The sequence below is a fragment of the Rhyacophila brunnea genome, unplaced genomic scaffold (assembly GCF_057557595.1).
Source record: "Rhyacophila brunnea isolate RB1 unplaced genomic scaffold, BYU_Rbru_1.0 scaffold_8, whole genome shotgun sequence".
Lineage (NCBI taxonomy): Eukaryota > Metazoa > Arthropoda > Insecta > Trichoptera > Rhyacophilidae > Rhyacophila > Rhyacophila brunnea.
This window is the reverse complement of record NW_028233350.1, coordinates 23592653-23620068: the sequence shown is the minus strand read 5'-3', so window position 1 is coordinate 23620068 and position 27416 is coordinate 23592653. Positions and strand designations below refer to the sequence as shown.

The following is a 27416-nucleotide window of genomic DNA, read 5'->3' as shown; positions in this document are numbered from 1 at the left end:
GATTATTGTGACCATAATTTTTTTATAATGCCCGAAACGTAACGTTGTAATAAATTTTAACAGTTTATATACGTTGTATAACCGTGTATCTTTCCATGATGATTTGCAAACAATACTGAGCACAAATGTCAATTTTGATGAGAATAAGAAAAAAATGGCTGCAACATTTAAAAAATCTATAGTACCTACTCATTTGACAGCCCTTTAGTACCTCGTAGATCCAATTTCTTCCCAGAGGTAGAAACCAGGCCTTGCTTTAGTCGACAGTGTCTAAATGACGCCAGTTGTGCCCCCATGGTTACTTGTTTCCTGGTCTGGCAATCGAACGCAACTTATAATGTCATATATCGTGCATTTATTGTTGAAAACGAAAGTACCTACTTGAGACTATAATAAGTATTAGTTAGGTACCTACGCAATTCTTTTAAAACGAGAGCTAACATTATTACAGCTAACAATATTACAGAACATGGGCCAAAAATAATACGATTTTCGCTGGTTCCACGTTCACATTAATGCATTTAAAGTTTAATTACATTTATTATTTCAATTATTACATCATGGCTTGTGAGAGTTATGGTATCATAATTTGGGATTTTACATAAATATGACATAAATGAAAACTTTCTATCTAGAGTAAAATTAATTGTTATGGTGTGCACTCATCAAATCGTGTAAGACTACTTCAACCAGATAAATAATTATAAACAGTAATACCTATACAAAAACAAAGCACAAGGAAACTGAAATAAATTCGTGCAAACGTTCTTCGTCATAATTTAAATAATAATATTATCTAAGAAGCATACCGTCACCTTACTATTAAGACCTCGTAAGTCCGATATTATGGAAAAATGAAGTTTGTTCGACACAATTTAAACTAAAAAACTTTTTAAGCCATATCAAAACCTCGGTTCTCTAGACTAGTATACTGTTAATCTATCGACGAATTTTAAAAACTCGTAGATCTCGTGGTTTCAAACATGGAATTAAAACCTCGCATTTCTTAACCAGTGTTAGCAGATTCATCGATTAGAGAGGTGTTTAAAATATTGTTTTTATTACGTTTTTTCCGTCTTCTCAACATTCTTCTCAAACAGACTTACTAGGTTTTAATAGTAAGGTTAATAGTTAAGCAAAAAAAGACTGCATGTACATCATATAATAAAACAAATTAAAAAATAACGAAAGACTTGAATCAAAGAATTTATGGTTTATGGTGCCTATGTCTGAACTGAAATCTCTTCAGAAAGAGAAATGTACGTTTAAGGTCAGTTACCTTACGTTTTATTTATTATCAAATGCAACTCTTTCCACTAGTAAATTTGGCTTAAAATTGGAAGATAGTTGGAAAGTCGATTAATGTCCATCAGTTACAATCGATTATGTGTACCTATGCATAATGAAATGTAAAATAAATCTGAAATTTTAAAGGAAGATTAAGTTCTCAATCACTGTATGTGTGAACTACTATATTTGAATTTACTATTTAGTTTATAGTCTGTTTATTCGACTCGTCTTTTACGTATAGATGTAGGTATTGTGGTTAATTTGTCATATTCGGCTAATTTAAATTTTGTAACCCCTTTTCCGTTTCCGTTTTCCTTTCGCACACATCACATAAATAATGTTTAACGAATAGCGAAATATAGTGTCATATAAATTATAGAGTGTTTAGTTTACTATATTTTTTTATTCGCATTTCATAATATTGTTTAAATAATATGAATGTCAGAAAGCCACAGATTTTTGTGACTAGGTAGGTATCTCGGAATAATGGCTGCAACTGATTATACAACTAAATTCTATCCAATTCTTTTATATATGTACTTACTACATTTTTAATATCATATTTGTTTTTTTATATCAATTTAATTTGCTCGTAGCGTAGTTATGCTTTTTATAGACATGCCCAACGTATCGATCGAGGAATGGATTTTAATCGATCGCACAATAGGCGCATAGAAATTGAGTCGTGAAAATGTAAATAGTTTGTATATACAGATTTTGAAAGGGAAGTATTAACAATTTCTATTTTATTTCGTTGAGAAAGTCCGTGTGATTTTGTAGTATCACTTAATTCATATTGCATCACTCACCTGTCGTTTTAGTGAGAGGAAGAGAATATGTGAATTTCCGCGCTTTAAACCGAGGCCTAGTTCCCCTTACCGTCACGCAGTAGGCAATTGCACAATATGATACTAGTTTTACAATAAGTAGGTACCTACCCAAAGAAGACCGAAACTTATGATCTTCACGACGAATGGCAAATTGAGTATTTCTTTATAATGTTTTTTTTTAGAATTATTAGTAACCATGTCCTTGCTTTTTCGTACAAGGTGGTTGTTAATAATTTTGAACAATCACAAACACCCAGACTTTGAGAAAAACACATAAATGTTTTTGTCGTGACCGGGAATCGAACCCAGAACTCTCGGGTGGAAGGCCAGCGCCTTACCCACTGCACCACGAGAGCCGCCTTTCTTTATGATGTTAAAAGCAAAGTGTTGTAGTTTAATTGTCTTCAGTTAAATATAATAATAGTCCAAGCTGAAGATTACTGTCAGCTTTAATACTGGATAGATCACAGCCTATCGACATTAGACATACCTGCTTTATGGCAATAAAAGATTAATGAAAAAAATTGTGTATGTACTTATGTACGCGCGTTAGAAGTTATACTTCTTTGGCGTAACAAAACAAAAACAAAACTTGTGATAAACTAGATTCTTTGACTAGCTCTTAATTATCTTGTTAAATTACACACTCAAGAAAAAGGACCGCTTATTGGAACGCCGTTGGTTTATTTCTATACACTTTAACTTATATTGCTAACTGACGTTTAATCGTTTGTTTACGTAAGGAATTGCAAATGGTCGACAATAATAAATTCGCTGCCCAGGCAACGGAACAATTCTAAACTATAATAATATTATACTGTATAATCGTCACGATTTCAGTATCACACTGTGGCGTAAAGGTAGTGCGTTCGGCTGATAACCGAACAATCGGTGGTACGATTCCAATCGAGTGCGTTTTTTTTCGTGTGAAAAAATAAATTATGTGTTACATGTCACACGCCAAAAGTACGCTCTGATCTTATTTCCCAAACGCGCTAAAAGAAGTATAACTTCAAAAAAAAGTTTATGGAATGATATAATTTTCAAATAGGAAAGAAATAATGCATAAGTTTATAACCCACGGATTCATAAAATAATACGTTATTCTGTTATTTAAAACATTATTCATTCATCATAATTCATATAAAAATTGCCTGCATAGCAAGTTTAGTTAATTAACTGCTTCTACAGCGAAATAATCATAGGAAAGATAGTCAGCACAGTCCAGCGATAAATTGGGTGGATGAGTGAAAGTGAAGTTGATCAGGTCCAATAGAAAACGTAATAAATTTACCGCCCAAAAAAACACAAGGTAACTAGCTATCCAAGTGGCTTCAAATGATCTCACTGTTGCTTTTCATCTTTTTAAATCTATAAAGTGGCCAGTCATTCACACGAAACTTTTTATATTGCGTCAAGTCAGGCAAACATAAATCGTCTGAAGAATAGATACTAGGTATATTATAAAAAATTAATATCCGTACCAAAAAAAAAACCGCAAATGTCGTGTCATCAAATTTGAGATAAATTAAAACAAAAACACATCGCCAACTGTACGATTAAATTACTGTAACGGTTAAACTATATTAATATTAGAATTGTGGTAAAATTTGCTTCATGCTGAAAAAATAATTCAGCATCAAAAATATACTATATTATTAATTTCTTATATTATGAAACCTTTTTCACAATGTTATATATAAAACAATATATTCGGTCAATACACTACCTGACTATTCTAAAGATATCATTCCCTAGCTATAAAAAATCCCGATGTATTCAGCACTTATGAAATAATTAGCCTTAACTTACATTTTTGGCAACATTTAGTTTCAGTTGTTACAATACTGATTACCAAAATCGCAAACAAAATTCATATTATGCACATTTTCACGATTTAAAAAAAACCTATTTGTATAAACTGGTGGCAATGTCATCATTTTACTAATTTATTTGAAAAAAATGACCATTTTTATGTCTAACACTTTAAAGCTTCTAACCTCCTACACACCTACTATAAAGTTGTTATTTATGTCGTGAAATTAATGCAATAAAAATAATATTATTTTCGACATAATGATTGTGATGTGTACAAATTAGTGTGAATTCGTTGTCTTTTGTTACCCCTGTTGGTTTATCCTTACTAAAACGACTACGAAAATTTTCCTGAGATTTTCAACCACATTTAAGAATTGTGTCAACAACTGACATAATATTGTTTACAGATTTTAACATACTGTGTAGATTTGTATTCTTTTACCACATTTTAATTAGCTCCTATTCTTGTTTGTCCAGTACAAATTTTTTCTTGTTTGTCCAAGATTTGTATCGGACGATTAAAGATTTTTAACTAACTTCTCGACTACAATATATTATGTTATATTAGAACATATCAGAACACGACGACAATGCATTCTTTTAATACTTTTAGCCATCTTTAAGCAAAATTGAGTTCATTTTCAGTTAATTCTGTTTTGTATGGAAAGATATTTCGGAAAATTTTCATAACAAGTAAAACACTATTATTGGTTGCTAAGGGGGTCCTAGCAACTAAATTATTAATATATACGTGCGTTACTATTGAAATCAATATAAAATGTCTAAATGACATTTCAGTATTCTATATTTATTCAGTATTTCTATCAAGAAAAAAAAAAGTAATTATTAATACATAGAATTGTCAAGTTTATATGATTCAACAGAAAATTTTAAAACGTGGTATATAAAAAGTTCTTTTTATCTTGTAATTATTTCAAACTATAGTTAATTTTCGTTTATTTTCCCGCAAATTTACCATACAATGTAGTATTCAAATATGCTGATTTTAGCGATCATAGTACCAGCTCAAGAAAAAAAAAATATATAGGAAATAGTCAGGAAATACGTATACATGACGTGAGAGATCATTTAAAACGGAATTGTGATTTCTCTTGATCAAAATGGCGAACAGTATTACGAGTATAATAAATTTAATGTATCGATCGGCGCAAGTTCCCGAGTTAATTATCTGTAAAACACGATGCGGTTAATACCTGTAAACGTTTCCTCGCTGACAGCAAAATTACAAGCCAACATAAAGAAATTAAACAAGTTTTTTTGGAGGTTTTCGTATAAACTTGACCACTAACTCAAAGCTGGTATCGCGGTCAATGTAATCAACGGTATTTTATTATTTGAATCTTTACCTTTGTGGACTCGATGCGAAAACATAATATTGCGGACCAATTAATTGTATTTTAAATGTAGAATTTATTTTACAGATATCTTGATTATTACAGCACGTAACAAACCTATGTAACTTCGAAATGAGTTATAATTGAAGTAATAATGCCATGCCAGTGCCATATAGATTTACTATGGTAATATTTCATATTCAATACAATATGATAATGGACGGGGCCGGATTTATACTTAAAAAGAGCTATTGGGACCCTCAACTTAATTTAATGTAAAAATGTAATTTTAAAATGTTTATATATTTCATATTATTAGTCTTATTAAAAATTATTAAATATTTACTTAACCATAATTTTTATTACGCATATGCAAGTTGTAAACATAAGCAATGAAATGCTTTCACGAGAATATATCATTTGAATCATTCACAATTAAAAGTATTATTTTTTGGTCGTGATATTTCGGGGTGTAATAACAACATTATTTCAATTTATTTTTCAAATTATGGGCTCCGTAGCAATTCAAGGGCTATCTGCAATAGCCCCTTTAGCCCCTATGGTAAATTCGGCCCTGATAATGGATCATGCAAACATTCGGAATCATCATTTGACAACATGCTTTCACTGGTATTCTTTTGATAATATGTATCCATCTATCGATCACTCTCCTTTAAGAGGAGAATCAATACAACTCTCGCCGGTATCCCTCTGACACCGTCATCGAGAGTGGAGGGCGTGAGCTACAGAAAGACTGTATCTGAGCTGGTCTACAAGACCGCATATGCGGCATAGCAGGCGAGATGGGTGGCCTCCCCTAAGAGCCGCCAGACTTTTCTATACTTTCCAGATGTCTCGGTGAGACACATGACGAGGAGACTGATGCCGACCCACTGGACCAGTCAATTCATGAATGGCCATATAAACTTTGCGGCCAAACTGCAGGGGTTTGGTTTGGCAAGACATGGGTCGGGTTGCTCATGTGGACACGACCAGCAGGACGTCCTATGGGACTGTCCACTTATGGGCCCCGAACAAGCGGAGTTGTTTGCCTGGGTCCGACCTCATTCGGGCCCAATAGGACACGCGGACATGGTGGCAACCGAGGCCAATTTTGCGGCCTTTACTAAATTCGCCAGAGCGCACGGGGTGCGGGACACTCTCGACTCCCCTTGCGACTCTTCAAATTAAAGTCACTCTGATAGTTGCCATATAAATTAACATCATGCATTCGCACTTCGGTGCAAGGTTGCATCACCAGTCCCGTGCGTCTCTGCTCGGGACAAAATGAGAGCTTAAATTCTTTGATCTGGCACACGTAAGGGTTATGTTAGGCGGCCGCGTATGACGTGGCTGCATATAGGTACATAACGGGTGCGGAGGTGGGAGTTTTACACACCATTTCCCTACATAATATACTGAAGTAGTGCATATATTTTGTATTTCCTCAAAGCTTAGCCGATTAATCCGGGTATTTGTTTCGTCAAAATAAATAACATTTGTGGTTTTATAACCCCATTACTGAATAAATAGTACTGTTTAAGTATATCCTAAAGATTCCCCAATAACCCCACATAAGCTTTTATATTATGCGAGAGTCAATGAATCCAATTTTCCACATTGGGCCTCATAAACAATGTGTGCTGCTATGCATCATAAACTGACACTAGCTTTCCAACAATAAATAATTATTCCATTATTCAAATCATTGTGATACAATTTCGTACACTGGCTTCTGCATATGTTTTACGATATTGCATTTAGTTATAAAGATTATGACTTGCATAATGACATTGATTATGAGTGCTGAGAATAATGAGAATGGAGATGCCTTACCCGAGAGTGAAAGTGTCCAGAGATAATAGTCGTAAGTCGTCTGCAGAACCGTGTGCGTCGAGTTTAATATGGTAGTCATTGCGTCTCAAAGGGAGAAATCTTCGACGAGGTTTCTGAAACACAAAAGAATGACAATTTGAAAATCTGAACTAAATGACACTATCACTGATAGTACAATAATATTAGAACTTGTTAACAGGTTTAAGTAATACATGAAGATTTAATCAAATGCTTTGTTACGAATTAATATACATCAATCTGAAAGGATTGTTATTGTATTTATGAATAAATTACTCTTCATTATAAGTTATAGTGTCATGACAGCCGTCGTGGCGCTGCGATATATAGGATTGTCAGTATTGTAGTTCTCTAAACGGCCACGCTTCGCGTTAAACTTGCCGCAGTCTAGTGTTTAATATTTTCCTTTAATTTATTCATCTGGTAATTTTATTTTTCATCAAATGACGAAAAAATATTACCAAGGTATAGGATGAAAACTGCAGTAAAAATGGGTAATGACAGTAGCGTGTTTAGTGACGTAGAGGCCGATACGATAAAAAATGACAATATATTTAAAATTTTCCAAATAATAAATGCAGGAATTTTGTTATGCTTTGGGTAATAATTTTAATTTTATGGCTCTGTGATAGGTTTTAACTCTTCGGATGCGCCCATTTAAATTTTATGACGAATCGGTTGCGTCTTCTCTAATTTAGATAATTGTTTAAGTATTCAGTAATTCAGTTGAATATATTTTGTACTATTATCATTTTTCTCAACGTTTTATCGAACCCTAATATTTGTGTAGGATGAAAAGCGGGGTTCTAATGGTAAAACTAATGTATCAAAAAGGGTACGTATGCAGGTTTGTAAAATTTTCCAAACGCTGGAATACTCACCTTGTAGAGGAATTATTCTTCGTACTACTTCCTGTACAATAGGTTTTATATTTTTCATTACAATAGGTTTTTAAAACTATCATAAAAATCTTTTTTTTGTACATTAATCGGACAGGGTACTTACTTAAATAAAGTACTTATCAAAAAGTAACATATAGCAACCATGTTAATATTGTTTCTCTATAATATATTTAACTTATTTATTAGCTTTTCCTGCCTATTATTTTTCGTCTAGCTAGACGAATCTTTTGTCATCCAGATTCTTTCAACCTTTTTTTTTTATTATGAAGTATATGAAAACAATTTCAAGGTGCTGCGTATCGTTTTTAACTGCCCTTTAAATTAAAACAGGGTCGGTACAACATAAAATTTCATTCAAAAAAACATTTTCCGCCCCCGTGACAAGAGAATTTTCCCGCGTACAATCGGTTTACCACTGTTTATCTAGTTGATCAAACATTCAATAAGTAACGCCACTTATGAGTGTTTATTGGTTTTATTTGAAAAATGTTTGTAGAAAGCTATGCTTATATCACAAATGCATAATGCAGTGTAATTCGTCTTTTAGTCTCGACAAATGGCATAATCAATAATCAATTTTGCAACAAGTTAGCTGACAGTTTTTTTGTGAATGGTTTATAAATATTATGAATAAAATGAGTAATGACAAATGCCCTGATCTCTCAGAATAACCGACACGGCATTTAGCTGCGGTTACAGCTAAATTGATTTTCAAAGAAACTTGTACAGGTAGGTGTACCTATATAAATACCAACATATTATATTTAAATATATCCAGTGGTGTTCTTAGTAAACCTTGCAAATAAAATAATTTCCATCATACACATATCTCTCCAACGACGATTGTTGACAAACACATAAAGAGTGTAATCTCAGAATATGCATTACAAAGGAAGCGATGAAGGACTTGTACACAAATATTGGAAAAGCTGTACTATAATATATCGATCTGTTATTGATGCTTTTGAAATATGGTGTTGTAGGAGCTTATTAAAGATTCCATGGTCGACATAGCTGACGACTCCTTTCTGGAAGAAATAAAACTGAAGGACCGGCTCTCTAAATTATGTATCTAAATATATGTACAGTTCTTTGGTCACTTAGCCAAAAGTAAAAACGATAATTTGGAGAGCATAATTGTCAGTCATCAACAGTGGAAATATCTAAAGTCGACACAGAAGAGGGAGGTCGCCAACTCATCAAAGGACGCTGTGAGCCTCACACTATGTTCAGCTATACGGATGGCAGAATATAGAGTAATATATAACGTCGATATTTAAAAAGAGTCAAGATGTTCAACAGTGAGATACGAAAATTATGATTCCAATTAGTTTTCAAAAAGTCAAAGGAACGCCACATAGCATATGAAGAAAAATTAAACGAACCATTGCATCATTATGTCACACATATTAATTGACAACCCTAACACTAATTAATTTATTCATATCTACAAATAATTTTCAGATTTTCATTAATAACTGCAAAACATCATTATGATTTTTCTGCGTCTGAGATAATATTATATAGTTTTATTTGTTTAATTAAAAAATATTAGGATGTCACTGTTATGTAATAACACGTATACGATTATTAATATATCACGTACTAGTGTACTTTCATTTTCATTACGAGAGACACACTAGTATGAAACACGATTCTGCTAACATCAATTCACCGCAAAGTTCTTTACGTTAATCTGTAACTCTCAGTTTTCAATCAAATGCAGATTGGTACTTCATATACATACTTTGGATCGATCAGTCATCCTAAAATTGTTGGATTCAATTATTCACAAATTACAAAACTATGTTTATTCAACAAAAGGTTTTTTTTTTAAAACCACAGGATATTGGCAATGTCGAAATACGAGGACAAGTGAGTAACAAAATATAAAAATTATTATTGTATATGTAATGTAATATGTAATGGAAATAAATTATAAATGTGTAATAATAATAGATTAATCTTACCGTGGTTAAAGAAAATCAATAATAAAATTACTAATAACAAATTAAAATACTTTTCACTTTACAAATTTCAAAATACAAAATATTTGTGTTAGCTTAAGCAAAGATACATGTTATAATAATAAAGAAATCAAATTGTGATACATTATATTTATATGGCCGATGCAGATATACTTAATTAATTTGTGAAAGAAAATGTCGATGTTACTTTTTATGCAACGTGATTTTATCCGAACTATTTTGCTAGGAAATAAACACTGCATTTTCGTACATTTAACATTTTGTCGTATTTGCATTACATTTTAAATCAAATATTGCAAGGAGGAAATTTAAAAAAAAAACATTAAATCAACTTCAATAATGACACTTAAAATGTTTTTTTAAGTAAGTAATCAGTAAATAATAAATATAAAAAAGAAATACTAATGTATCTTGAAACGTGTTAGCAAATATGAAAATGAAACTTTACTTAACACACTAAAATAACACTGACCTATCTTATATTTATTTTACTTAGTAAAAGCAAACCGCACAAAATTAAGCAATCGGTTTTCCTGAGAAGATATAATATACAAACGTCTTCCGATTCTATTAAGAAGACACTCATGTCAAAGCAACGTGAGCAATCATTCAAGTATTTTTTTTAAAATCCGATTACGTATTAATTATAAACATGTATCGTATTAACGAATATGCATTAGCCTATATCATAAACTTATAAAAAATATGCAAATAACTTGAGAACATATCGATTCATCAATAATAATTACTTGGTGTATTTTTAACTTTCACTAATCAGTCATCGACGCCGAATTCGTGATAACTTTATCTAAAGCACGTATGAACTCTTTCAAAAGCTTCGCGAGATGTTTGGTGCATATATGTATGTAAGAAATAAAAGAAAACACTGCATACTTAACATAAAAATATATAGATACCTACTCAAAACGCTATATTATAACAATTTTTGAGAAAAGCGTGCATTCTTGTTATGTAAACGGAAAACTCTATTGTTTAGTAGCTGTACGAAGTGTTTTTTTAAGATTGTGATTTTGGTATATTAAATTAAATACAATAACTGAGGTTGTGTTCATTTGTATTAATTTGATCGATTTATTTAATTTCAAACATCTGATTCTTGTTAATATTTAAATTCTTCTTCGCTAACTCATGACTTCCGGCATTATAAGCACAGTGATGCCTATCTGGAAAATTTGACCCAACCGTCAAACATCTGTCCATTTCACACCCAAATTCCAGGTCCAATTTCTCAACACACAGCCAATATAAACTGAATTGAATTGCTCCACTATTAATAGTTAAGTACCTCCCTCTTTTTATCAAACCGAGGCAAGTCGGTAACATAACCGTTCATGGGCTCCACATCACCCTTATTAATATGCAACCACATTTCAAAAGCTTCCGTGCGATGTATTGTATCTTCATATAGCCATCATGAAGGTATACTATTAATTATAGCATTTTATATATTTTCCTCACTCACAGAAAACTGCCTAGCCAAATTACATAGTCATATTTTATAATATTATGTTACATTAACTCTTGTCATTTATTTAAATTTGTTTTTTTTTTTAAATAGTAACACTATTTTCAATAAGTATACCATTCGATTATTATTTAAACAGATGCAAAAAACTAACTTTCATAAAAAAAATGAAATGAAAGAAAGTGCTGCCAATATAATAATATTACATTTCATTTTAGACTGTAAAAAAGCATTGAGATCTAGTCTGACTTGCGTAAGATTTTTTTGAATTGATTTAAGATCTAATGATAAAATAATAACTAGTATCAAGGTTTTTTAATAGTACAGTAAAAAGTGATATGATATAATAGAATTGCATTGGATATTGCGTGCAGTGAAATTGTTAAACACCTGTCGATGTCAGATTTTATAGATCGTGCTGTCTGCGTCGTTTTTGAAAGTAAATTTTACTGGAAACGACACATTGTATGCGTTCAATTGAAATATTACACAATCGCCGAAAAATTTATCACGATAAAAAGATTTGTTTTTTTTTCAGTTAATTAAAAAATGTCGTTTTGTCCGTTAGATAGACGAGTGTTTTTATTATTAAGACATCGTAGTTATTTTTTAGATTTCTATCTTACCTGAATTACAGTTATTACGAAAGAGATATATGATATTATACGTTCTACTAAACTTCGGCCCACCAATTTAACTTTGTCCCGCACTATTTTCTTGTATACATAACTTAAATTTAAAACTTAAAACTTTTGCCATTGAGAGGGAAAATTCGTGTTGATAACTATATATTCCACTATTTTTATATTGTTTAATAATATCTTAAATTGCCATATTATATTTAGCTCACTCAAAGTACCTAAATAATATTATATATTGTTACTAATTTTCGCTTTTATGTTTCATGTCATGTTATGAATGTCTTGAAATTTCAATTTCTTTCTAGTACTTCCTACAACAAATTGTCTTTAATTACAAAGATGTCCCAATTTTCTTTTCATATAAAAGTAAATAGTGCTGCGGTTTTTCCATCATTTATATTTAAATTATTATATTATAATAATGTGTATTTCAAGGATTTTGAGTGCATGCGCCAATTACAATATGACACACACTATGATTTTCGATGCCAACAACCGGTTCGGACTAACCCTTGCGAACCGGTCGAATGACGGCACTGCGCACGCTCGTTAAATACCAACTCAATAAGAAAGTTCAGATGAATAATAAAATAAATAATTGTCACAATCGACTAAAATGGTACGCGTAGTGTCACAAAACATATTCAACAGTTTATTATTGAAAAGTGACCTCAATTTCCATTTCTGCAGAGAGTGAATACTATAATTTTAAGGTTGCTCTAACATCGTGCTAAAGGTAAAGGTCAAAACGACACACATTATAAATAAGCACAAACGTGTACGTAAATTGTAATGTACTGAACGATAATTTCGATCGACACACACATAGACTATAGATACACACACAACACTTTCTACGATAATTTAATTTCTTTCCTACTTTACATACAATGAATGCTGTCAAAATTAGGACTGCCTATAGAAATTTATTCTTAACTTTTCAACCAGAAATATCTTTTTAAAAAATAACAGCTTAAACTTTTTATATAAGTACATTTTTGTATGCCACGTAGACATTCTAGCAAAAAGTGGCTGATTCCCTTCTACTTTTTATTCTCCATACATTTTGAGTAATTAAATAATTACCCCCTGAAAATCTTATACCTACATAATATAATATTGCATGGGTTTTTACGGGGATATACAAAAATCTTACATGAACCAGTACATGATTTGTGATCAACAAATCCACAGCTTTTTTTAATCCATGGGTTTGCAATCTTTTTATCATCGAGGGCGCAATATAATATTTAGAAAAAGGCTTACGGTGTACCTATTAAGGAAAACACATTGAAAATCGTAAGTAGATTCGGCTTTGACGGCCCCTGGTTACAATAATTTAATCAGGCGTTTTTCATCACCCTCGGTATAATAAGTAACACATTGATAAACGATATGGTATTTGACTTAAATAAAGAAATCTTACTCTGTTGAATAATTTATTGTTGAAAAACATAAATGTAATAGAAGATTGGGATTAGTACATAACAAATTATAGGATTAGACCGTGTTGCTATTAGAGCGTGTATTTTTCTGGTATTAATGTTGACAAATAAATATTTCCTAGATCAGATAAATAAAATGTTCGATACTGTGTAATGATTATACTAGGGTCTAACTGTATATTCCTATCGGAATTCAGGAACAAAATTCTTCACAAATATTTAAAATTTAAAAAAAGTTTTTGTCGTTCATATTTCTCTACGCAATATAAAAGCAGATAAGTACGTATGCAATTACTTTTATTAAACTATGAAATATATAATATGGAAAAAAAACACTAATACCTACCTATATGTAATCCGAAACATAATACTATTTTGAATGTTATTGTGTGAAGATGTATTATATTTTGTTGATTTATAATTACTTTTCGTAAAAGTAATTACTAATACGTAGTCTACTTATTTTAAAGACGAAAATACAAAATTACAGTCACATCACAGAAGTTAGCAGTCCTATGTACACCTAAAATGAGGAAATGGTTATGTAATATTATGTTTTTAGAAGCACCTACACTTTCTTTGTGCCATGTATTAATAATTATAGCCTACACTCTACAGTCTACAGGTCTACACCTATCTCGCCACCCGAAGAACTGGTACCATTAAACTCGAAAATTTTACAATAAATAATGAGAGGCACAAAAATGAACAGAATATATTCATACGAGAGTACAGAGAGATAGAGAGAAAGAGAGAAAGATGAAGCAGTTCAGCCTTCTTTGGATGAGCGCCATATAAAAGAAGGCTAAACGATCGATCAACACAGCGAAAGTATTTGAGATAATAATATATTTTCACAATGAATTTATCCACTCAATATAAACCTGATTGTTAGTTATAAGTTATAGCCAGCATTAAATAGCATTGTCATTCAATTCCTCAATAAATTAAAAATAGCTAAATTTCCAAAATAATTAACACCGACTCTTTGATCAAAATCATCTGCCACATGATGTCGACAATTGGAGCAGAAGTTATAAGGCCGATGTCTATGGTAGGTAAGTATGTAAACATATTCTAGAAGAGATAATTAGGAAACTGCACTGATTATATGGTGAGTGTCGTATCATCTTCATCATCAGCCTGAATCTATCCACTGCTGGATGAAGGCCTCTTCAAGCTGCTTCCACTTCTCTCGGTCCTGTGCATTGCGCTGCCGAATTGGTGTGATTTTCGAAACATGAATAAAATACAGGCGTTTTGAAATACTTTTATGTGCGTAATTGGAGAAGTTGATACGCTGAACTCTCGTCATATTTTTTTAAATAATACTACGGGATTACTAACAAACATTTAAACTAGGAATAGACCGTGTATTTTGGTTATATTATATTCATTTACACAGTTCTTATCTTTCGCAGTGTGAATATAATATTATATCGATTATAAATCCGTAATGAATTTTCATAGAAAAAAACAACGCCTAAAAAGCTCTAAAATAATTTTTAATTTGTTGGTACAATTTGAGTCATACTTGATAGAGTTATTGAGATGATCAGAGTTGTACATTATAATGGTGACAAAAATGTGTGTTCTTTTTATATTGTATAGAACCGAATCTAATTATATTATGTTATAATAATAAAATACATATGCAAATTAATATAATTGTGAAAATACATAGGTATTTATTATGCTATAAGAAATGGATTTATTGATACATGTAGGAAATATAAACGATATTTTTTTTAAAACTAATAACAACATATTACTTATTTTACATTTTTATTTAAATATTTGATTATTTAGAACTGATTTTTGTTTATCGTGCGGTTTTTGTCCAATTTTTATAAATTGAAATTGAAAAACCCTTGTTGAAATTTAAATTTAAATTCTAATCGATTTTCATTTTGTGCTATTTCATTTGAATCGTTGTTAGCATACATATTCACCCATGGCAAATATATATATATTATGTATAGCAGGGTCACTAAAATCGATTCAAATTTAACCGTAAAAACTTAATTGTTGAAGTTCAAAGTTTAATTGAATTTCATATTTAAATATTATGTTCAATAGTTTGGGGACTGGATAATAGTAACTGGTCACTGGTTAGTGCTATGCCAAACATATCTATGGGTACTTTCTGATAATCGAGGGCGCATAGAAAATGCTATTTTTTTTTTTGATTATTTAAAATAGATTTATTACCAGTTCACCACAATATATTAATAATCCTTTTTTTATTTAAGTCCTGTTGACAACATTAAACCAATACATACTATTCGGCTAATTGTATTTAAAATATGAATAAATGTTTCGTTTATTGCAGCACATTATAATATTGTAGGAATGCGTGTGATTTCTTGTTTTTTTTTTTTTGTTAATTAAGAAACTGTAAAACTTCCAAAACATAAACGTGGACGTTGACATTGTATTATAGTTAGATACCTACTACTACCAACAAGAAAAACCTACACAGTGGCTTGCGGCAATCATGATCGGGAGGCAAGCGATAATAATTCGGCTACAAAGCAAGTACCGCTCTTCCGCTATCCGTGCAGTGGCGTCCTCGCATAGTACAATTAATAAATTTTATTTTATGTAATTAAATTAAAGTAATTAAACGTGAAAACATTTACAATATATATTCCAGATGAATTGAATTCCATGCTGTAACAGAATGGGCATGAATTACACTACCACCACAATAAATTGATTTAAAAAAATACACGGTCATAATAGACGAAATATCATTCACATCATACATACCTTCTTCGTTAATTATAATTAAAATTATTTATAAGATATGTATAACATGTTTTTATGAATATTTATTTAACTTTTTCCCCATATAATAATGATAAGTGAAAATTAACGTGTTTAGTATACAATTTATGTAAACAGTTTGAAAATAAACATAATTGACGTATTGAAGTTTCATTTATACAAATTATTTTTCAGATCAAAAACAGAAAATTTGAAAAAGTTGGTTGTATTGGGTAATTTGTCAGGTTAAAAAACAATGGATGAACACTGAATACCGATAATGTGGTGTAACCATGAGAAAGAATTCACTATAAAGCTTATAGCATCCGCCAAAAGGCTACCGAAATGTGGATAAAGCTGATTCGGAGCTCCGAAACACATATTCAATCACGATCTTCAGTCATGAGGGTGGTGACGAAAAATAAGAAGAAAAACTGTAATAAATTAATGAATATATCCGTGATTGAATTCTTGATTATTTTGATATTTAAATATATCTGTATAATACGTGTAGAATGTAGATACTTAAATATGTGACCGAAACTTTACTAGGAGTTGTTATTTAATATTATGTTATGTAGGTATCCTCCTTTCAACGAGTGGTGGACACGCCACTGCGGCAATACCAGTGAGAGATGGGAGAAAGTGAAATTTAAGAATGCCGTCAACCGGAATTATTTTGGTGTGCGGTGGGTTGCATGATTCGTGAATTGTGATTATTTGTCCGCAATTTCTGTTGTGAGAGTGGAATTCAGGACCGCCATACCGTGAAGGTCTCCGCCTCAGACGAGTGTCATTACCTTATCGCTATCTCCAGGCATTATAAATCATACATCATGGCTATAATATCATAATTACTCTGGCATAATGCTTCAATCGCAATATGTACACATGTTCCATAACAATCCAAAGTCCAAACAATTTGGCTCTATTTCTTAATGAAGTTAGTTGCATTTTCAGAATATTACATATTATATTATAATAAATATTAATAACTACCGATTGCCCCCAACTTCGGCCACGTGAAATACGGAAAGAAAACTAGACCGATATACACAATGTAGAAGTATATTATACATAAGTACTGATTTTAATTATTAAATTAATTTATATATTTAACAATAAACATTCAACAGGACATTCTCGGCGTGACATTTAAATTTAAAAAAAAATAACTGGTTATAATAAAACAAGGAAAATAAAAAAATAAGATTCATTTGATAAGAGAGAAGTAAATAATAAAAATAACGTTAAATGATAAAACATTCTTTTAAAAACAAAATACAAATCACTGAAAATGTAAATGTCTCTGGGGAGCCTATCGACTAGACTCGAAACCCTCTCTAATAGTGGTTGATAACCATGACGCGAGGAAACCGTTTTCATCTATAATAAATCATGGCTGCGACCACGCAGATAATTGACGGATGCATATAAATCCAACTCCATGGTGGGTTGGCAAACAACCCTCGTGAAAACAGCTGAAATTTCTTTGAGAGTAGATAGAAGTGACCTTCAAGATTCCAGAGAATGTAAAGCAAGCATGTATCGAGGAAACATAGTCGAAAAAATCATTTGAAGAATTATCGAAAGGAAAATAGTTATATAACGTGAAAAATATCGAAGAGATTTTTTGCACAATGAATACTAGAAGCTTTACTGTACGCAGAATTGTGGAAGTAAGTAGTATATGAGTGAAAAAATAATTTCGAGTCAAAATTACGCCAAGATCTTCCACCTCGGATTTACGCTTTATCGAGCTTTTTGGCAGTTCCATTTCCATCCGAAATGTATCTTGTCCGCAACACTTATTCAACGTATTAGGACTAGCTCAAAGTTCTGTGTCAAAACGTTTATTGAAAAACAACATGTGCATACGCTAGACCCGGGGTTCAAACCCTAGACTCATAACTTATTAAGCGGACACGTTACCACTCGGCCATCGCACGCGATTGACATTACATAGTAACATTATTATTTTAATCAGGGATTCTGACCTACAATAAGTAATGTAAACACATATTTTGTCAGTATTATAATATTAAAGTTTATTTTTATTGATCGACTTTCAAGTGGATTGAGATATCGTTGCAATATAGTATGACATTTTTCAGCTCGTTTCAATTTTGAGTACATCATTCAAATCGTCAGCATAAAGTAATTCAATCCATGTTATTATATTTTTTTTTAATTATTTATTATGCGGTTTCATGTCTTTCTTTAGTTTTGATGGTGCTTTGTGTTGAGATATCAAGAATCGAGAAGTCGATAAGCTGTGCATGTTTCATCATCAGTGTAGTTTTTATAACCAAACTAACCGGCAAACAGACAATCTAATTTTATATAGACTTTTATTCTACTTCATCTGGGGTACCACCTATATTATCTCTCACGGTCGTCATAATGTGATCAAATTTGAAACATGTTGAATTCCAGTGGATTTATTTTTATTTTTTATGTTTCACTTTGGGCATTAGCTGTATAAAATGAAAAATCAATCATAAATTCTTTGAGAATTATTTACATAACTTTTTTTAATTCAAAATTATAAAACAAGAAGGTTATTTTACGTAAATTTCTTGATACATTGACGGTTAAGGACAAACTTTTACTTTATTAAGTATCCAATACTTTTATTTTGGATAATAAAAACGTTGATCATGGGTAAATTTTCCGATGAAAACTTAAGAGATCTTTGAGACCTAAGTCTAAATAATCTGTAGATTTTGTACAAAAGACGTATGTATCTGTAATTATGATGCCCTTTCATATATAAAATAATATATCACGTCGTCTTTAATTATTATTGAGAATCAAGTCTTTTTCATTTTTTTGTGGCAACACTGCATTATACTATTATTTTTTTATATGGTGAAATAAATGTATTCGTTAAATTTTCTAATAGAGTTTACAATTGACTCGTATTTTTCGAGAATATTTCACTATCTATATTTCTCACCGCGTGTACATTTTATCATTCGAAATCTTATTGATTATTAATTATTCAATTTCATATGCCCCAGGACTATGTAGAACTCATGCGAAGAAGCATTGGATGATAAATAAAATACCTTCAATTTTTGTGGTTACAAAAAGGCATGTGGCATGGTGTTTTTACGTCACCATTCTTTAAGACAATATACATATATATTATCTGACGTAGATACTCGTAAAACTGTATTGATAATAAGATGCAAACTCCAAACATAAAAATAAATTAATTACAGTACCAGTTTGACATATTTTTGTTTTTGTGAACCAGTACCCTTTAATATTATTATCAAGACGGGTAATTCCACTACGAATGTCGCTGACTAAGACAATTAATAGCTTAGGTAAATATATTTTTTAGATCACGTTTCAAAATAACAAAAATATATAGATATTTGCTTATTTTCCTGTTGCAAAACGTCACGTTGAAATATACCAGCGCAGTCATTATTATTATCACGTTTAATCGTATAATAGATATTTGGATGATTGCATTAAATTATAATTTGCCATATAATATTCAAAATATCAATACGAAATACCATAAAATTACTAAATTAAAATAAGTCCAATACGATTATGCGCCTGTACACGTGCATGGATTTACTTGCACCGATAGTGTGTATTTTAAGCTATAACGATAATCGCGTAATATATCGAGTAAAAATAAGCGTGACGTGATGTTGCCATTGTATGGTACTATTTGACAGCTCGTGAAATCGGTTATTCTCAATACGAGTCTCTGTGCGGTGTAGTTCATTTTTTTACCGGCAGGTTTGTCACTATCGTTCTACTGCGCAGGCGCAGATATCGCACAGTTTAATTGTCGCGTGAAAATTCAGATGCTTCTGAGCTTTTTTCATCCCTGCATGAAATTTTGCAATTTGCACGATAATACATGTTTACATGTACATTTTTTGTTATGACCCCGATAATACGCATTGTCAGCAGTTAATCCATATGGACGTATATACGTGTAAATGGGGTATAAGGAGACGTCCATAAACTTAATGACGTCACACGATTTTCGGTATTTTACCCCCGCCACAACATCTTTTACCCCCCTCTCTAAATTACTTTGATTGTTATAACACATTCATTAAAAACAAATTCTTCAGTGAATGATCGATTTCAGTATCGATCTCATTGAATATTTTATTCTCAGTTTGTATTTTGATAGTTTTCTGAAGTCATATTTTATACATCCTGAGAGGGATCTCCCCATCGTCACAAAGCATCACATTACATCAGACAACCCCTTATGATGCGACTTTATATATGGAAGACCCTTAAACACATGTATTTCCATTAATTTTATTGTGAATGATTCAGTAATCTTGAAATTGTTTTGTTCCTTTTCATAAGCATAATAAATTTAAAAAAAAATCAAATTAGCAGCTTTAAAAAAATCCAAAAAAATACAGACGTCTGCTCGGGGTCAACAACAGGAAAGGTTAATCAAAATCCGCAAATAAAACAAAATATATCGGACAACAACAAAACTGCTGCTTTTTATTTGAAATTAATTGGAAATAAAAAAACGCTTTTTCATGTGTTTGTTACGCATAACGTTTCATGTATTAATTAAACCTTAATACATTCATTCCTGATCATAATTAAATCAAAAATAATTTCATTAACCATAAACGTACGTTCTATCATTTCAGTTGTCCGGTAAAGAAGCATAGTTATTCTATTCTCTCTATCTACATAATAAAGTTGTCAAGCTTTTTCCTAAGCTTTAGTATTACTTTATTTTATTTATTCAGGAATAAAACTGTATTATTATATAATAATAATTGGCATATACAAAGATAAAAATACAAAGTGCGCCATAAGAAAAGAATTATTATTAATACGAGTATTATAAGTGAGAACGTGTCAAACAACGTCCTTACTAATAACGAAACATTATAAATAATATCGTAGGTATTACTTATACGGAGAAAAAATGTACCTATGAAACAGGTAAAGTCAGATTTTTTAAATATAAAAATAATCCACACGACAGACAGCATCATGCAACGTATCCGTATTATTGTTTCGAAGACCTGAGAATTACAGAAAACGAATACTTGAAGTTAAAAGAATTGATTCAAAATAATATATAATCGCATTTACTTCCAGAAAAACGTGTGAAATTCTTTCATTGCCATAAGGAAAGAATTCGCACTTCTTAAAATAAAAAATAGAATAACTTTATTATGGACCCAATTCAATTTTATCACAAATAATATTATATAACAGATTAAATAGCACACGGACATTTTTGACTGAGCTTGAAACTTTCACCTTGGTACTTAATAATGTTCCAATAATCCAGTTAACTGATATTAACCCGCTGACACTCTTTTAATTAATTCAGTCCATAATGTATTAACCATTAGTTAATTTGCAAAACTTTCCTTTCAATTGATGTGTGTGTTGACACATTTTAAACTCCCTGACACAGCCTTGCAAATAAATTTGTTGAAGGCCGTTGTTACGAAAAATTTATAAATATATTATAAATTAATGTCATATTTATTTTCCACAACTATTGCGGATTTGGAAATATTTCGCCACGCTACCTGTTACAGTTAATATGAATAAATGTATTAGGTAATAATTTGCCAGTGAAAGCGGTCAATTATAATAATAATTTTAGTTATGACTCTCAATGTTTGAATGATCTCGTAACTTAAAGTAATGAACTTGCTATGTACTTTCGATAACACGATTTTATTCTTTTTGAATATCAATCAGAGAAGGAATAAACTATTGTTGCGAATGCGTGCCGGTTCAGAATACTTTTATATGTATATGTATTCTAACAATCATTATAATAGTGAACGTATAAAATAATGTCTGCCGACCACACCTTTAAAACCGCCGACATTCTAAAAAAATAATTTCTTTCCGGTTCCTGATACAGTATTTTTTCACTAGCATCCTAAAAGCATAAGTGAAATCATATTCACGTGGTGCTTTAAAACTTTGTTCAACTGACAGTAGGTTAAAATTCAACATGTTTATTATACGTATTTAATTTTATGACAGTAATTACACGGAGCGGTGGGCTGCGATTATTATTTTATAGTTTATGGTAAACAATGACGAATTTGAAGATCTTTTTATGAGGAAACAATCAAATGACTTACTTCTGAGATATTTACATGGATTTTGGCTCAGCCGGTTAATTTTTACATATAACATAGTTTACGAGTAAATAATATTATACAAAATCTCTAGGTATATCTCGCATTCTTTTAAAAGTTTATTAATTTATTATTGATGATTTAATATGGTTTCGGTAATCAAGTTGGAAGGAGAGTCTATTGGTCCAAGTTTCCGCGAGGTGCAATGTCTTCGCAATTAGTAGATAAATTCAAATCTTTAAAAATAAATAAAAAGGCATCATACTACGATAAAAAACATATATTTTCATCAAGCCAATAGTCGAACTAACCATAAAATTGATCAAACTATAAATACTCCTGATTCTGGTGCATGTCATTAACAATAATAATTACAAGATAAAAAGAACTTTTTATATACAACGTCTTTAAATTCTGTTGAACCATATAAACTTGACTTGACTAGCTTAAACGATTAAAAAAATTTACTTGACATGTCATATTGATTTCCATAGTAACGCACGTATTTATTAATAATTTAGTTGTTAGGACCCCAGACCCCCTAACAACCAATAATGGTGTCGAAATAACTTTTCATACAAAACAGAATTAACTGAAAATGAATTCAATTCTACTTAAAGATGGCTAAAAGTATTATGCATTGGTATCGTGTTCTGGTATATTCTAAAAGTTTCAAATGTCTAGCTAGTCGGGAAGTTAGTTGAAAATCGATTACAAGATTTGTACCGGACAAAGAACCACCGGACAAATAAGAATACGAGCTAAGAAAAACGTTCTAAAATTACAGCCAGTGTCATGGAATTTTCTTCTTGGTCCTAGCACAAGTTTAAATACCGCTTCTTGATATTCACATCATGGGAAAAGGCTCGTAAACATGTTGAGAGGGGATTTGAGATGTGGTAAAGGAGAGCATGATGATAATATTTCATTGTTGATGTAGATAATATTACCTTCACTAAAATTGTTAATATGACTTTTCTCGAAACATATTTAATTATTACAGTACAAGTAGGTCATTCGTTGAACAATTACTATCATTAGTAATAATAGTTAAAAATGAATGTCGTCGCAGTCTATAGCCTACAGATATGAACACATATTTTGAGTTGCAGTTTATCTAATCAAATAAAATACTATTTTAAGTATCTGCATTAAGTGTTTCGAACGTGCAACCACATCAAATTCCACAGAGAATAAATGAGAGCAGGAAAATATGAAAAAATAAACTATACAATTATATGTAAACGTAAAGATTGTAAAGTAAGTGTACAATAGACTAAATTCTTGTAAGAAGTGTTTTCCGTATCTACTGTAGTGTGAAATTTATATTGCAAAAGCGTTTCACTAAAATTCATTAGAAAAACGCGCTCTAAATAAATAGGTACCTAGCTTCAATTTACTTCACCAAAAACTGCAGTTAAATGGCAATACAAACATTGCAGACTTAACTTCTCGAATATTTGATAAAACTTAATAGATATAACCGGATTATTCTGACATTTAGAAATGTATGGTACCTACCTTTAACTTTATAACACTACTCGTATATTTCTCTATTTTAGACAGTTTTACTGCTTTAAAAATATGTTCATAATATAATATAAAATATGTGATATAAACCTCGTCATATATTTAAAAAATGTGATATATTATGTGTGATACCTAGGATGTAGAAAAAATGTGGCAAACAAATACATAATAGATATTCATGAACTTCAAATAGTTAAAGCATTTTACTACATTGCTTGGAATATTTATTTGAATCAACTTCCAACTTCAACTTTTATTATACTATATATTATAGTATTATACTATATCGTCCTTGTTTTGTAAAAAGGGCGAATCAACCATTTTGGCGAAATCAAGATTTTAATGAAAATACAATATGTACCCCACTAGCTCTGTTGTGTAAAAACGGCGAATTTTTATCTCCACAGAAAAGTACTTAAAAACGATAATCTACTAAAATTAAATTAATTAAAATTACGAAATAAAAAGCAAATGTGACATATTAGGCCTTCTAAAATTTTATATAATAATACCTATTATAATGACAGTATTCTTTCTAAGCTTTATTATAAACTTGTTGGATGTTTATAATCATCTACAGGTAAAAAACAAATAAATGTTAAAAGTTAAAAATCCTCCTGTAAAGTAGCATTTTGGTTAATTCGCCCTTTTTACAAAACACCGACGATATATTATGCGCTCAGTGGTGGTAGGGATGCAAAACGTCCTGACGGCACGATTCAGGGGACAAAAGTCTGAAAAACTGAATTTTACGTTGTGTATTGCCGAAGGGTGGCACTTGCCATACATAAGTCATAGTGAAATAGACAAATATTAAAGAATCTTAATTATTAAAGATTATTGGACCACAGGTGTGTTCAAATACGCTCAAAAAGGATTCTTTCATAGTCTCAATATGATGGGTCAGTGTTATTTTTTTTTTTTTTTATTTATTAAGGAAAACAAACAGTTACATTAAATAATATACAAAAGAAAAATAAAAAAGTAACATAAAAAATAAAAGAATTAATATATATGTATAAGTAAATACATTATATATCTATTTATACAAAATTTTTGAGATAGCATGTTTAAATGAAACAGGTGAATTATTAAAAGGGTCAACGGTGGAGAAATACATATTATAATTTAAACAAGAGCGCAGAATAAAGGAGTTTTGTGCATAATTAGAACCGCTACGACTGATATGGTACAAAGTCTGGTTTCGTGTAAATCTTGATGGACAATGGAAACCCACCCTTTCGAGTAGGTTTGGCGAGTCAACAAAACCATTGATAATTTTAAAAAAGAAAATATTGATCAGATATAGAACGTCGACTTTCCAAAGATGGTACCATAAAAGTTGCAGCGGTCGAAGTAGAATTAGATAAATCATAACAGTAGGCTTTAAAATTAACGTGCTTGCGAAATCGCTTTTGCACCGCTTCGAACCGATTTATATAAGTAACGTACTGTGGATTCCACACGACAGAGGCATACTCAACTAAGGATCTAACATAAGAGAAGTAAAGAACCTTCAGAACATCAGGTGATCTGAATGGTTTAGAGATCTGAAGGATAAAACCTAGTAATTTTAATGCTTTATTGATGGTGTCATTGATATGAGCGTTAAAATTCATTTTATTATCCATTATAACACCCAGGTCACGTATTTTTGAGCTGCGTTTCAAGGGTTCGACTCCTAGTTTGTATGGTGTGATGACGGGGTTCATACTTCTGGAGAATGTTATTGACGAGCATTTGTTGACGTTTAGGTAAAGGTGATTCAGTTGACAGTATCTATACAGTCTATCTAAGTCAGATTGTAACTCAATACAATCATCGACTGAAGAGATATTTTTATATATTTTTGTGTCATCTGCATAGATGGAAAACTGTGAGTTAAGAAAACAGGTGCTCATATCATTAATATATAAGATGAACAATAAGGGACCAAGGTGGGACCCCTGCGGTACTCCAGATGGAATGTGTATAAAACTGGAGACGAATCCTTTAATTGCAACAGCTTGCGACCGATTTGAGATGTATGAAGAAATCCAACGGAATAAATCCCCGTGAATCCCCAGGGCCCAGAGTTTTTTTAAGTAAGATGCAGTGATTGATTTTGTCGAAAGCTTTAGAAAAGTCCGTATATATAGCGTCCACTTGTGTTTTACTGCCCATTGAATTAAGTATGAAATCAGTGAATTCGAGTAGGTTAGTTTCTACGGAGCGTCTCCTAAAAAAACCATGTTGATTTGGTGTGATGAAGTTACGTAGAGCTGCAAAAATATGGTCGGAAATGATCTTTTCTAACAATTTTCCGAAAAAAGGAAGTTTGGATATCGGCCTGTAGTTAGTAATGACGCTTTTGTCCCCACTTTTAAATATTGGAGTAATTAATGCTTACTTCCATACATCAGGAAAACATCCGCTTTTAACAGAAAAGTTAAATAAAATTGATAATGGGGAGGCCAATTCTTCTCCACAAGAAGCAATCAAAATGGGAGGAATTCGATCAGAACCGGCGCCTTTATTTATGTCTATGTTTTTGATGTATCAAAGAACTGATGACGGAGTGAATATTATTGAATTAATTATCATAGTACTAACATCTTGCAAAACAGGTGTTTGTAAGGATGACGGAATAAATACAGATTTAAAATAGTCATTGAATAAATTACATATAGATTTGCCATCCGAAACAATTTTTTCATCAAGGAGCATTTCACCGGGAATATTGGACCCATTAGATTTGGATTTAACGAATGACCAAAAAGATTTTGAATTTCGCTTAATGGATTTTTCTGCCCGTAAGATAAAGTCTTCATAACATTTTTTAGCAAGGCGTTTTTGCCTTTTTCTTAAAATGACAAATGCATCTGTACTTTTTCCATTTCCTATGATACTTTAGTTTTTCATTTATAACTTTTATTAGGGGTTTGGAAAACCAGGGAGGATAACGATGAATTGGAGTTATGCATTTTTTCGGTACGTTAGTATCAATTAACTCCCAAAGTTTAGCATAGAAACAAGCCGAGGCCTCTTCCATATTCATGTTTGGTAACATAATAGTTTCCCAAGATACTGCAGAGAGATAACATAACAAATAAAACGTTTCTAGAATAATATGATTATTTGTACGACAAAGGGCGCCAGAGTTATAAAGGTACAGAATTTGATGTAAACGCAATTTGTTTCATAGATATTAACACTTCCGTGTTATTGAATAGTCTTTTATAAATAAAATGTGTTTCCGTACTCCATCAATCTCCTCTCAGATCGGTTGGCGTTATGATAAATTCAAAATATTATTTATATATTATATAATATGTAAAATAATATTTCATAATTTTTGTTATAAAATAATTATGTCAACGTATTTTTTGTGATATTCAAAA

General features: G+C 31.1%; 1 protein-coding gene across 1 annotated transcript in view; it reads right to left on the bottom strand.

Moving 5' to 3' along the window:
* LOC147064059 (very long chain fatty acid elongase 4-like) overlaps positions 1 to 27416 on the bottom strand; it is a 44923-nt gene that overhangs the window by 10443 nt on the left and 7064 nt on the right. The window contains exon 2 of the mRNA XM_085958731.1: positions 7130 to 7242. Within this exon, the coding sequence (XP_085814857.1) occupies positions 7130 to 7208 (79 nt within the window). The 5' untranslated portion in view covers positions 7209 to 7242. The remainder of the gene's footprint in view (positions 1 to 7129; positions 7243 to 27416) is intronic.